At 36.2% G+C, this 15390-nt stretch overlaps 1 protein-coding gene across 6 annotated transcripts in view; it reads left to right on the top strand.

Moving 5' to 3' along the window:
- Positions 1 to 12249, top strand: part of pax7a (paired box 7a) — an 83815-nt gene extending 71566 nt beyond the window's left edge. For all 6 annotated transcript variants that reach the window (XM_067387744.1, XM_067387743.1, XM_067387741.1 and 3 more), the window contains 2 exons: positions 6249 to 6498; positions 9735 to 12249. In XM_067387744.1, coding sequence (XP_067243845.1) covers positions 6249 to 6498; positions 9735 to 9850 — 366 coding nt within the window. In that variant the 3' untranslated portion in view covers positions 9851 to 12249. The remainder of the gene's footprint in view (positions 1 to 6248; positions 6499 to 9734) is intronic.
- The last annotated feature ends 3141 nt before the right edge of the window (positions 12250 to 15390 follow it).

The raw sequence follows: 15390 nt of genomic DNA, 5'->3' as shown, positions 1-15390 counted from the left end.
TTAATTTTTTGTGACATAACAGAACATAACAACTCCCAACATTAAACACTAACTTATGTCTCCCTATGTTAATCTTGTGCAAAAGCACACAAAATAACACTTAATTTCAACATTTATTTGTACAGTCTGATGCAAAGCATGCTAGGAATTAGAAATCTGCTCCAACTCAACTCAATCATATTAAGTTCAGCTTATTACAATGAAATTTTGAGTTCATGCAACTTTTTTCTATTATTTACAATGAACTTTCGTTATTATTTGAGTGAAACAAACTCATTTCATTTAATGAGGTTCTATAGGTTCTATCTACTTCATGCCAAAAAGGTTCTATATAAGGACATATGAAGAACTATAAGGTTTTTAATACTTTTTTAAAGACGAAGTAAGAGTCTCATTTTCCAATACAAATTTGTTTCCAGTACTATTTCTTTTCTTCTGTTGAACACGTAAAATTGAGTGCATGTGCAGTTGTAGCGCAAGCTTAATGTTTGGCTTTTGGGAAAATTGCCTCTTGAAACATTGTCATCTGCACCAGACAGATTCCTTTTAGCTCCGCAGTTGTCGAGCTGTTTCTCCAGAGCTTGACTAAACACGAAAGGACTCGTTGTACATTTAAGCAGACAAAAAAAAGTATAATTTGACTGTTAAGGAAATTAGAGTGGTATGAAAGAATCCCTTTTAGTGTGTTGCGCATGCACTATTTGTTTATCTGAAAGGATGCACATTGTATCAATTTACAATTCTGGGTTTGCGCCGCCTCGGGCTGGAGGGTCTCAGAAGTTGGAGAATTAATTAGTTTTTTATTATTATTTATGGAGTAATCTATTTGGAGAGAGGAAGGCATTGCCTCTGGGCTGTGTCCTTTAAACACTGGAGCCCTGACTTCCATTATCTACCGCGCACACGACGCACAACAAACGAGAAAAGCGCTGTGGAAGATATAGTCGAATAGAGAAACAAAGGAAAGAAATGTATAGTCTACTTGGGAAGGGGGGGGAGGAATTCAAGTATGTGAAATGAGGGTTTATTTAGGTGGTGAACTACACTGAGCTGTATTATCAGCCAGCGTTTGCCGGAGGTGCTTGTTTTGCCATCGAGTCTGATATGTCACACACTCCCATATCAGATTAATAGTCTGAATGATATTGATTTTTGTTTATTTAGCTGCGTTAATGTTCTGGGTTTGGTAGATTTGTAATACAATCTCAGTTGAGCTTAATCTTTCCCCTGCAGCGAAGTTCAGCGGTTACGCCTCTTCTGGTCAAGGTGCGTCAAGGTCACAGTTTCCCTGAACAATCTGGAACTATAACAGTTTTAAAGCTGTTGAACGCAGAACAACATAAACGAAACGCTATTAGTCAGTAAATGTGCCACTGGTCAGTTTTCACTTCTTGAAGTTGATTGTATGAATCCTAGAGGTCAAGGTTTAGCACTAGACCTTTCTTCATTGATGTCCATTCAAAAGTAGCTGTCACTAAATGTGACCTATAAACTGCAAATATTTCATTATGTTATACTAGATGTTTTGCCAGTGACTTTTTGGAGGGCTTTTAATACAATAAACACACAGCTTAGCTGTAAAGATAATGCCAAAAATATTACTTTTTTTCCATTTGTAGTATACAATATCATAAACATTCACAAATATTACACACAAAAGGATGACTGAATCATTAGCCTTGTTCCAAATCCTACTGAGCTGCCTAGCTAGACAGCATTTTAAAGTTGCTACAGAGGATCTTTTCGTCGACTGAGAAACCAAAGATTGTTACTGAGTTTTTGAAATGAGCACATGTGTAAGAACAACCCCCCTCCTTCACAGCTCATTTCAAGGGAACGCCTCCCAAAACTCGTGCTGGAACACGAGTGTTTACCTCCGGCATTCGCTGTGTCGCGTTAGTGGATTCATTATGTCGGACTCACCGCAGGTAACTCATAATCTGCAGTTGTTACTCCTGTCTCCGGACAAAAACATTGCATGCGGCACCTGTGGATTGTGGAAAGTTACTGGAGTGCGCAGCCGCGCACGTCTCTCGCAAGGAACGTCACGGCAGTGATTGACAAGCCAGAGGGCCAATCGTTTACGCAATCATCGGCTGATGTTTTTAAGGTCCTACCTCATGCTCAGATGATGTATCTTACTATTATTCCTTTCAGTGCACCTAATAAATAGTCTTTTATCAGTTAGTAAAGACAGTTTCAAGTAATATTGCAAAGATGTATAAAACAAAACATCCTCTTTAGCACCTTTAAGTCATTAGTTGAGAAGACTATTCCAAAAGCTAAGTAGTGCTATGATAAGATATTGATCAGTTCAAAATATTGCACTGTTAGCTTAGTCATATGCTAATGTTAAACTCCTTTGGAGAGCAGTTTTTCTAGTACTACTTTGTGTAGCGTGTCTGTTGCACAAATCAGGCACTTATGAGATCGCTTGAACATAAGTTCAGTGTAATTGAGTCATCCAACAATTTTAGACTGTATGTCTGCAAAAGTTCTGTCAACTTTGTTATTTACCTTCACAATACTTTTGTTGTCTTTGAAATATGGTTAAAGTATCATGTACTGACGAGCATTTATGGTAAATTACTGTAAAATATCACAAAGTGCATTTTTTAAAAGTGTACCCAAGTCATGAAAGTTTAAGTACACTTAATGGCCTTTTATGTCATTATTAATTTATTTAATTTATTTCATTATTATTATATTATCTATAGTTTTTTTTATATAATATATAAATATGTAAATATACTTAAATATACAGTAAAATATCACTATATAAAAGTGTACTTAAGTCATGAAAGTTTAAGTACACTTAATGGCCTTTTATTTCATTATTATTTTATTGTATTTATTTCATTAATATTATATTATCTATAGTTTTTTTTTTTTTTTTTAAATATACTTAAATATACATAAATTCTAAGTACTATACACTGCAAGTGTGCGTTCAATATAACTAAGCACACTTCTCTATCACAATGGAAATTCAAAATGGTGAAATTGACGAGAATGTGCACTCTAAACAACCCAGCAATTGAGTTGTTTTAACCCAGCAAATGGGTTATTTTAATCCAATATTTGGGTTAAATGTTTGCCCAACCTGCTGGGTTGTTTTATTTAACTCAACTATTTGTTTAAAAATGACTGTATTGCTTGCTTAAAATGAACCCAAAGTATGTTGGAAATTAACATTTATTAAAATGTTTATTACATGAACATTTATTAATAAATTTAATGAATAATAATTAAACAATTGACATTAATTGCTTATTAATAGATATTCAACTTTTCATTATCATTGTTGCTTCTAGTAATTATGTGTCTGATTTTTTAGTTTCCAACCTATTCTGGGTTCATTTTAAGCCAGCCATACAGTAATTTTTAAACAATAGTTGGGTTAAATAAAACTGCCCAGCACATTGGGCAAACATTTAACCCAACCACTGGGTTAAAACAACCCAATCGCCGGGTTTGTCCATTTTCAACATAGCTTGGGTTGTATTTAACCCAACATTTTTTAGAGTGTGTGGCAGCAAATAGTTGACAAATTCACCATATGTTAACTGAAACCAATAGTAATTTTACTGAGAAAGCATACTTTTTGTCAATGTGAAATGTACCCCCAATCATGCAGCATTATACCAGTATTTTATCATGAGGAAATGAGGAGTGTGACATTACAAAATGTGATAAAAAAAAATAACCGCTCTATCTTTCCAGCAAAGGTCCAGAGATTTCCCTTCATTCACTCTCCAAAGGAGGTCAATGCAGCTCTGTTGAGGAAGCGCTGCTGGAATTTTGTGCTTTATAATTAGAAGCGCTGATAGAGGAGTCAGTCCTGATTGTCTGCCGCTTTAATTTAATGTGCATATAAAGAAGGAAGCAGTGTAATCAAGCTTCAATTAACCGACGACTAAATCTCTCCCACCCCTGCAGCTGCCGTCACGGCCCCCTCGTGTGGCCACCAACAAGGGCTACTTGTGCTTTCCATTCACTAATCTGCTATAATCAGGAAACATATGAATCTTCCAGCCATATGGCCACATCTCATGTGTCTCTTATAAAGACACGGCAATGAATCTCCCACTTATGTGGATGCATGTCACATGTGCGTGGAACGGGCTTCCATACTGATAGAATTAGCATGAGGAAACCACTAACCAGAGTTATGCGTCCGATGTGCCTCAAGTGTTCCATATTTCCTGTGAGACATTTAGGGAATATTTATCATAATATGATTAATTTTGCCTGTCCGCTTGCGTGCGCCACATTGCCACCGAGCACAAGCCGTAGTTTTGCAGGTTGATTTTTTTTTTTTTTTTTTTTTTTTTTTGGTGTGCTGATGTCGCCATGTGAACTGTGTTTAAACTCACACGGGTATGAGTATGTGTGTGTCACGTCTGTGTGTGTTTAACCAGCGCTGTGATGGTCTAATTGGTTTAGCAGCCAAAGGGAGTCAAAGGGCAGCGTAGCGTATCGAGAACGCAACGTGAACCTGATGCTGGGAAGGATGCTTTCTGTCGCCTGAGAGGGAAGACCATGTGTGGGGCTTCCTGGAAAACACTTCTCCAGCCCCAAACACTATTTCATCTTTCTCTCTTATGCATTTCTTACATGATATGCTTTCTTGCATGACCTTTTCACCAGACCTTTTGCTCTGTGTTGTAGAGAAACATAGCTAGAATCTAGTTGATGAAATTGACCGCTTTGCAATGCACACCGTTTATATTGTATGCTGCAAGATTATTATTTTTTAAATATTTTGCTATTTTTATATTTAAATATTATATTACATTACATTACATTGCATTACATTACATTTATTTATTTGTAATTCATTTTCTATGGTTATTATATGATAATTTTTATTTATTTATTGTTGGTGTTATGTGATAATTAGTAATGAAATTATTCCTGTGTATGTTGTCATGTTGAATTTAATGCAGCAATTTATGTACCAATGGTTTTATGGACGATTAACACAAAATGCAGCTTGTGTTTCATGCCTGCTGTACATTGTGTAAAAATTGTATGCTTTATGCAAGAGTAAATATTTCAAATAGTAGTTGTTGACACATTACATGTTTAATTAATGCTATTTGGAAGTATAATAATGATTGAAGAAGGAAGTAAACATGCTAAAATCATGTTTGTAATTGATTCCGGTTCATTCCTCACACTATGAATGGAGGGTCAAGTCAAGTGCATTGCATTGTGTGATACAATATGTACAGTGTATTCTGATTGTATACAAATTTTAATGAATTCAGTAGGTCTTTTAGTGCATATACAAAAAAATTAGCAGATATACATTTGCACAGTATATGTCTTTAAGTTGTATTGTAGCATTCAAACGTTGTCATTGATTGAGATTGCCAGTGAATGTAAAAGTAAATGTATTGTTTCTCAATTCACAAACAGATAAACAAGCAGCTTGAGCTCACATTAATGTTAGTTTAAGAGCGGGGCCTGTGTGTTAGGGATGGGAGATCACGTACTTGGCTCTGTTCAGGCCGCTGCTCATTATTATTCATGAGCGTGGGGGTGTTTCTGGAGCCTGGGGGCGGGATTATCTTCTCCCTCAGTGCTTGTTGTGCTGGAGGCCTCGGTACAGGGGTCTGTTTGGCACTGCTGCCGGGTTCTGATGGGTCTGGCCTCGCTTCCCCGTCTCTTTCTTTTGCTGTATCACTCTCTCTGGCCACTGCTAATCACTCTGGGATGCTGGCTGAGCTCTGTGCCTGGCACAAGTTCATTCTCTGTCCCTTCCTTCTGTTTGCACTCAGAGAATGACCTGATATTATTCTTGAGCACAATTAAATATTCTTCCGTTTAATGGTTGCATAAAAGGCTAACTGTTGTTTATTGGTCATTTTGCATGAGGGCCTTTCGAAACCAGAAGAACATTTTCATAGTTCCTATAACTATTGGTGGAAGTACGCACTCTTTGGCACGTTCACACTGCAGGAACTGGAATGATTTTAGTTATAGGAACACCTTTTTCGGGGGGACTAAATTAGCTTCTACTTCAGAGTAGGGTCTATGTTGATTGGCCGAAACACCGGTACCCGACACTTACTTACCCAAACTATAAAAAACCTTTCCTTTGATAGAAACGCGCATGCATAAATATTCTTCATGGAACCATTGATGACAATAATGAACCTTTATTTTTAAGAGTGTTGGGCAGAATTATTGGACCAAACCTGCTGATCCATCTCTAAACACCTGTCTCTGTGTCTCTCTAGGTGATGAGTATTTTGAGTAACCCCAGCGCCGTCCCGTCCCAGCCTCAGCACGATTTCTCCATTTCTCCTCTCCACGGCAGTCTGGAGGCGTCTAACCCCATCTCAGCGAGCTGCAGCCAGCGTTCAGACCCCATCAAGAGTGTGGACAGCCTGGCCTCCTCTCAGTCCTACTGTCCCCCCACATACAGCGCCACCAGCTACAGCGTGGACCCCGTCACCGCTGGATACCAGTACAGCCAGTACGGCCAGAGTACGTACCGTCCCTCCATCATACACTCTGTATATATGTCTATATGTCTATATGTGTTGTAAATGCCAGTAAGATTTATTATGTTTTTGAAAGTCACCAAGGCTGCATTTTTATTTGATCAAAAATAGTTAAAACAGTAACGTTGTGAAATATTATTACAATATTATTCAGTTTCCGCCACTGAATAAAAAGTAAACAAAGGTTATTGCAACTTTTTATCTCGCAATTCTGACTTTTTTTCTTGGAATTCTGAGAAATAATCTCAGAATTGCGAGAAAAAAGTTGTAGCTACAATTTGTATTTTTTATTCCATGGTGGAAACAAGCTTCCATAGTCTTCTTTTCCGAATATATATTTAAAATATAATTTATTTCTGTGATCGAAGCTGAATTTTCAGCATCATTACTCCAGTGTCACATTGTCAATTTATTGCATCCTTATTTGCAGTTGACCCCAAACTTTTAAACAAAAGTATATCTCTGAGAAGCCCTAACATCTATAGTAATGAAATGATATAATAAAGATAAAGTAGTGAAAACCATTAATTGGTCTACTTTATATTGTAGTTTATAGCTTGTGTTTGGTGCAAAAGCCATGTAGAACATTTGAGAATTACCTCAACAATTCAAACTACTTGTTTTCCATAAACTGCTTGTGTAACTATTTAAAAAAAAAAAAAAAAAATGCTTTTATTCTGCACAGAATCATTAAATTGCTCAAACATGACCATTTATAATACGCAATATTTATAATATGCAAATCAGCATATTAGAATGATTTTTGAAGGATCATGTGACACTGAAGACTGGAGTAATGATGCTGAAAATTCAGCTTTACATCACAGAAATAAATTACATTTTAAAATCTATTCAAATAGAAAGCATTTATTTTAAATTGTAATATTTTTTCACAATATTACTGTATTTTGTAGCACAACACATGCCATTATTGTTTTATCACACTGATGCATAGCTGAATTATAGTCCATTTCCTCTCTGCCGCTGAGAGTGAGCGGTGCCCGCCGCTGACCATCTCAGGACACTCTGACCCCTCTGCCCATCAGAGCAGGGCAGACACATGCTCCTGATAAAGACCCCAGCATCGGCCTCAGGCTCCTCTGTTAGTCACAGTACTCTTCCCTTGACTGGGAAACGGGCACTTCAAAGCCCGCTTTTACACCCCTAGGGTCCTAATGTCCTTTTAGTCACCTCACACACACACACACATGAGCTTCAGGACAGGAAAGAATTGATTGATTAAATTAACATAATCAGAGGCTGATGTTGTCACAGAAGTCACTGGCTTCTATCTACCGCTATTAGATGTGTGTTATATGTCTTAAACTTGAGTAATTGTGTTCAAACTTTTGAATGGTAATAAATCTAACAAAACTCTCTTTGAGTATGTCTTGAAAGGTAAAAATGGTTCAAAATGTTAGTTTTTATTATTTAAAAAAGCATAAAGCTTTCTTTTAACGTGTATAGGCTGCTAGTCTGAGTTATTATAATGAGCTTTATATAGAGGTCTATGGTTTGTCTGCAGTGAGATAACTAGGTAAACGTGTGGGTGTGTGAAGTAGTGTCGGTCCATCAGAAGGTGCAGGAGGCTTGATTGAAGAGATCTGACGAGCGAATGTCAGGTTAATTATGAGTGAGATTGAGAGGACTGATCTGTTTAATGAGTCAGACGAGAGAGCTGCTGAAAATGAAGCGAGTATGAAGCATGAAATCTCAAACGCTTGGAGTAATAAAGACTGGCACATACACACACACACACACACACACACATACAGAGCTGAATGAATGACACCAGGCGTTCTCCATCTTTCTGGCCCTTGAATGACTAAATGCCCATTTTAGTGTATGCATTATCTTTCATTACTCTTTATTTGTCAGAAGTTTAAAGAAGCGACCGATGACTGTGTTAAACGTGTAATGTTGTACTGCACACGTGATGGATTGTGTCTGTGATATGATGTTTGAATCACAAATGAATCATTCATATGAGTCGGTTCTATTTGAATGATTCAGTTGAACAAGTGTTGTTATTGTTAACCAAAACGATTAAAAATTGCTTTCAGTAATTGAAATAAAGCTGAAATAAAATATAAGATGAAAAACTTAAACTTAAAAAACTTGTACTGACTAACTGAAATAAGTAATAAAATTACTAAAAACTAAATCAAATTAAATAAAAGATAAAGCTAAAAAGAAATCTAAGAAAACAATTAATAAAATTTAAACTAAAATATAAAAATAAAAACTAATTCATAATTTTAATACTTACTATAATTAATAATACTAATAACTAATAACACTGGATTCGTGAAGCATTCATTGTAAAAAGATATTTTCATGATTTATCACAACATTTTTTCTTTTGTCAAATCAATTTAGATAATTAATTAATGTGGTTCAGATAACGTAATATTTAGAGTTTCTGTTGATTAAACCAATCGCCTTCAGGGCTGCAGCGATTAATCGCGATTAATCGCTTGCAAAATAAAAGTCTGTGTTTACGTAATATATATGTGTGTGTTCTGTGTATAATAATTATGTATATATAAATACACACACATACAGGTATAAAGTTTAGAAATGTATGCATGTATTATAAATATATATATTTTATATTACATATAAACATAAATATTTTATATATAAATATAACATTTTTCTTAAATATATACATGAATGTGTGTGTATTTATATATACATAATTATTATACACAGAACATACACATATATATTACACAGACTTTTATTTTGCAAACGATTAATTGCGATTAATCGTTGCAGCCCTAGTATTAACTCAAAATTTTAAAGCAACCAGGTAACTTACTTTTTTAAGTTAAGCCAACCATTCTTTTTGCAGTGTTGAGATTAAAACATGTTAAAACCACAAATAACATCATTTTGCACTGTTTGGGCTTCATTTTGTGAGCATAATCAGGTCTTTTTACGGTAAAAACGAACAATATGTAACTATAAATGAAAAGCGTAATTGTAATTTTGCATATGTTTGTGTGATTTTGTCTCTGTCCATTTTATAAAACAACAGTCACAGTATTTAACAATGGACATTTGAATCAGTTTTTGAACCGATTCATTGAAACGCACCAAAATGAAGGCCTTCCGTGTGCTGGTGGTGTTTCATTAATGCATAAATTGGTGTGAGATTGCTTTTATGTGGAACTTCCTGCTCATGCCAGTGTGTCTGTGTGTCGTTCCCTACAGCCGCTGTGGACTACCTGGCCAAGAATGTGAGTCTCTCGACTCAAAGGAGGATGAAGCTGGCCGATCATTCGGCGGTGCTGGGACTTCTGCAGGTGGAGACAGGACAGGCTTACTGAGTCAAACGCTCTCAGATGCACACACACCTCCTTCGACCAGGTGGAGCTGTTTACCGCATCAGCCGGCACAAGCGTGTGAGAGGTTTCTCTCTGATTTTCAAGACAAAACTCTTGCCATTCCATTCGACGTGACCTTCTCGTGGTGATTCTGGGCTTGTCACGAACCTCTAACTCGGACAAGAGGACCACGCAGCAGCCGCAAGCACGTCGACGGACAGCAAGAACGCATTCCGAGCCATTTCCAAAACATACTTTCACCTTGCTGTGCATAGTCGTGTATGAATCTCAGTGTCATTACAACAGATAATCTCGCTTGTTTTCTATCGGTATTGTTATTACGATTGCCCTTACAGTTGTTGTAATTATGATTATCGTAACTATTGTTTATGTTTCGTTGTTTCAAGATCCACACGTAGCATTTTTTACTCATTTGAACCCGAAGTTTTTTACGTGAAATGCTAGCAGTGGGCTAGTGTGTGTGTTGGAAGTGTGACTGCTGGTTTTCCACTTTCCAGGTTCCCCTCACCCCAAGAGCCGTAATGTTCCCGAGCGGTTTGACCTTCTCCGCCTTCATTTTTCACTTGACATTCCATGCGAACCTGGCCACTCTGTGGGAAGTCTGGCTTTAGGCATTCTGCTGGGAATTAGCAGTGCTTTTAGAGGATCAGTCATTTTTCTCTCGCCTCAAATGCCCGTTTTGTCCATAGCGATTATCTGGGGGGAAGAAAACAGCATTGTTTGGAAAACAATTGTGACTTTTTAAATTCGTTAATTTTCTAGAGAGAAGCAACACTTTGCCCTCAAACTAAATCAAGTCAAGAGATGCTGTTTCAAACATGAATATTATGCTTTTGAGTTAAGCAATGCAAACATTTTAGACCAAGGTTTTTAGACCAAGTACACTAGCGTTCAAAAGTTTGGGCTCGGCGTGATATTTTTAAATGTTTTTTAAAAAAGTCTCTCATGCTCACCAAAGATGCATTTATTTGATCAAAAATACTGTAAAAAAAAAAAAAGGTAAATATTATTACAATTTAAATATCAGTTCTCTGATTGAATACATTTTAAAATGTAATTTATTCCTGTGATCAAAAGCTGAATTTCCAGCATCACATGATCCTTCAGAAATCATTCTAATATGCTGATTTCTTGTATCAATGTTGAAAACAGTTTATGCCGCTTCATCTTTTTGTGGAATTTCTTCTGTTTTCAGGATTCTTTGATGAATAGAAAGTTAAATTTAAATGTCTTTACCGTCACTTTTGATCAATTTATTGCATCTTTGCTGATTAAAATTATCAGCGACTTTTTCAAAAAACATAACAAAACAATCTAACCGGCCCCAAAGTTTTGAACGGTATAGAGTATAATTTTGACAACATTCCTCAAACTCTTTCTTGCTTTCTCTTTTTCTTTCTGCTTTTTATTTTCTCTTTTACAAAAACACACCCAAATCTCCTGTAATTAAGATCTCTTGCATTCACAAGTTTGTACAAAAAAAGAGTTGTGAACTTTCGACATTCGTGTAGCACTTGCAGGTGACATTTTGACACATAAATGGAATTGTACAGTAGATGAAGCAGATCGTTTATTGTTTGTTTATAAAGAATATGTTTTATACTAAAACAGAAAGGTGTTGTGTGGTAGATGAAGCAGGGGATATCTGTACGTCTTATATTGTAATTTTGTGTTTATATTTACTGCTTTGGTTTCTTTGCTTTCAATAGTTAATATGTATCATTTTTCTTAGGATTCAAAGTGTATGTGAGAAGCTCTCGATAAAAGACATTCACACTTAAAATGAAATGGAATTTGAATCGTATTTGCTCTGCTTAACATTCGTGGATCCATATAGTGAGGATGAAACACCGTTTGGAGGCTGAAACCTTGCAATGGAAGTGACTGATGGCTTATTTAACAGACTGTGGGAAACACAGCAGTGTTTGGTGCTAAATGACTGCTTCAACTGACTCCATGAATCCCTTAACGAATCTTCGAGCGAACAAGAACTCTTAATGAAACCGCCTGACCCAAACCCCGTCCCCTTAACTTTCAGCTGTCGATATCTTCATCAAATGAGCAATGAAAATGAAATGACTTCTAGTGTAGAGCATCCACGGCTAACACCTTTGTTAATCAACATTTGGATATTAAAAATATTATCCATCATGCCCCTCTGGGACGTCAAACTGGGGACCTGCTTTCGTTAGCATTTGTGTTTATGCTTTCCTCCCATTTCCTTTCAGCATGTGTGTACGTTACCATGGTATAATTTATTCTGCTGTTTGAAGTAGTAGCTTTAGTGGGAACCTTGTATTTGGTATTTACTACCTTCAGCCTGTTGGTGTCTTTACTGTAACACTGGCGTAAATGTTATCAATTAAAGATCTAAAACTGACATAAGGATCAAACATTCCAGAGTTTGCCTTTTATTTCAAAGTACCATTTGTTGATTTTGTTTGACAACATTTGATGTTTATAACATGATGTTTAAAAGGTTTGATTATGAAAGCTGTGCTAGATTATATGCATATTGCATATTGATTATACACTCTAAAAATGTTTGGTTAAAAACAACCCAAGTTGGGTTGAAAATGGACAAACCCAGCAATTGGGTTGTTTTAACCCAGTGGTTGGGTTAAATGTTTGCCCAACCTGCTGGGTAGTTTTATTTAACCCAACTACTGATTAAAAATGACTATATGGCTGGCTTAAAATGAATCCAAAATCAGACACATAATTACTAGAGGCAATAATAATAATCAAAAGGTGTACATTTATTAATAAGCAATTTAATAAATGTTTATTGTTTATTATTCATTATCTTATTAATAAATGCTCATTTATTAAACATATTAATAAATGTTAATTTCCAGCATATTTGGGGTTCATTTTAAGCTAGCAATACAGTCATTTTTATTCAACAGTTGAGTTAAATAAAACTACCCAGCACGTTGGGCAAATATTTAACCCAACAACTGGGTTAAAACAACCCAATTGCTGGGTTTGTCCATTTTCAACCCAACTTGGGTTGTTTTTAACCCAGCATTTTTTAGAGTGTATGCATATTGCCATGGTTTTATTCATTCAATTAATTTTTAGGTTTCAGGCTATTTTTAACCTTTTAACCTTGTATAAAGATTATTCTCAACTATGTTATCAAAGATATAACAGAATGATTTGATATGCATTTTTACTTTATATTATATTGCATGTGTGTAAACATGGCCGTAAATGGGTAGTCCTATTCTATACAGCATGTCTTTACATTGTATCTAATTTGCATATAAATATGTTCTTGGGGCAACATGTAATGGAAAAAAGAAGTGTAAAAATGGTAGTAATAACTTGGCATCATTTTCATAAGAATATCTCATATTTCCTAAGAATATTGGTATATAATTTATTTCCCTTTTCACTTCTTGTGTCTTCCCAAAATAAAGTCCTTGTGTCTTTACAGAGGAAATCCACACCCTGTTTCATAACAGAAAGGCATATTCTGATTTGAAACCCCATAACATTTTCCTGAAATGTTGATTTATGACAAACAATTTGTAATTCATCCGATTTAAATGATGGTTATACAAAATCATATTTCCATAAGAGTGCTAAATTTGATCATTCAGTCAATGTCAGTCATTTTTAAAGACCAAGGAGATTCGCACTGCTGGAAAAAGGAACGATTTTAGTTCTAGGAACTCCTTTTGGACTTTGGACTGAGGAGATTATAATGGTTTGTTAAAGGAAACACGCTTGTGTTCATATTCTGGGTTCATCTGCTTGCTTGTACATAGTCATCAATAAGGTGTAGCTATATCTTTCTACATTAGTACTTAGTACTGTAGGGGAATTAAGCCACATAAAGAGACCAATATGCTCAATGAAGAACAGGAGTCAAAGTACTAATGTAAGTATTTTGGTAGGTCAGTACAAACCTGGTAAAAATAACTGGCGGGCAATGGAGAAAAGCCTTATTTTGCCCTCCAGGTGGGCGTTGCTGGGTGTGACGTCGCATGAAAACTATGAATTGATAAGGTTTGCACCCTCTGTTCTTTTTGAAGGTTGCACCAATTCTTTCAGAAAATATCAGAGTATCAGGTTCCCCTAGATCTGTTCTTTAAAGGATTAGTTCACTTCAGAATTAAAACTTCCTGATAATTTACTCACCCCCATGTCATCCAAGATGTTTATGTGTTTCTTTCTTCAGTCGAATAGAAATTAAGGTTTTTGAGAAAAACGTTCCAGGATTTTTCTCCATATAGTGGACTTCACCAGGGTTCAACAGGTTGAAGGTCCAAATGTCAGTTTCAGTGCAGCTTCAAAGAGCTCTACATGATCCTACATGAGGCATAAAGGTCTTATCTAGCAAAACGATCTGTCATTTTCTAAGAAATAATGAAAATGTATATACTTTTTAACCATCTTGCACTAGCTCTGCGATGCGCCACGCATTACGTAATCATGTTGGAAAGGTCACGCGTGACATATGAGGCAGGTATCTTGTCTCCAAATTTAAAATCATCCGACATCGTTGTTTTACCTTTTTTTGTAAAGGGCGTTTGACTTAGTCTTTGCACGTTCGCTTTGTAAACACCGGATCGGTACTTCTGCCTATGTAACGTGTGACCTTTCCAACATGATTATGTAATGCGTGGTGCATCGCAGAGCAGTGCAAGACGAGCATGTGGAATCCTGGAATGTTTTCCTCAAAAACCTTTATTTCTTTTCGACTGAAGAAAGAAAGACATAAACACCTTGGATGACATGGGGGTGATTAAAATATCAGGAAATTTTAATTCTGAAGTGAACTAATCCTTTAAATCATCATCTGGAGGATACCAATTAGTCTATATATTATTACTTAGAAATGGTAAAATGAAAGTATCCTATACCATCTGCTACAGCATGTGTAATACCTTAAAATGACTATCCTTTTTCTCAATAGGTTCTTTGTGCACATGAATAGACTCTGGAACCCAAGTTAGTGCACAGCTGTGGGAAGTCACTCATTCTGCATTGTCCAGCTATGGCATTCCTCCTGACCGTCAGTCTGTCTGTAGTCTGGTTTGGCCTGGACTCATGGCAGGTTCTGAAGAATGACTGCTGGACACGCTGTCACAGGAACTGCTGGTATGCTGATGGCATAGATGCAGATTCCAAACCGCATGATACCAAAAGCAGCTGCTGCTGTCCTAACAACAACCTACTGGATACTTTACACATACTGTAGGTGATTTCAATTGATCATGTTGGTGAAAACTCAATGCATCCATTGTTTCTTTCTGATAAACTTAAATATAATGCATTTTTGAATCTTTATTTACCACCACACAGTCACAGTTGCACATAACAGACCTTAGTGAAAGTGACAAGTGAAGGCCAAGTATGGTAACCCATACTCGAAATTTGTCCTCTGCATTTAACCCATCCAAGATAGTGCACACACATTAGGAGTAGTGAGTAGTGAACACACACACCCTGAGCAGTGGGCAGCCATTTTTGTTGTGGCACCCAGGAGAGAGAAAGTTAAGGTTTAAGTT

This window comes from Chanodichthys erythropterus, chromosome 6 (assembly GCF_024489055.1).
Source record: "Chanodichthys erythropterus isolate Z2021 chromosome 6, ASM2448905v1, whole genome shotgun sequence".
In the NCBI taxonomy this organism is placed as follows: domain Eukaryota; kingdom Metazoa; phylum Chordata; class Actinopteri; order Cypriniformes; family Xenocyprididae; genus Chanodichthys; species Chanodichthys erythropterus.
The sequence above is the reverse complement of the archived record's forward strand: the minus strand, read 5'-3'. Positions and strand labels throughout refer to the sequence as shown.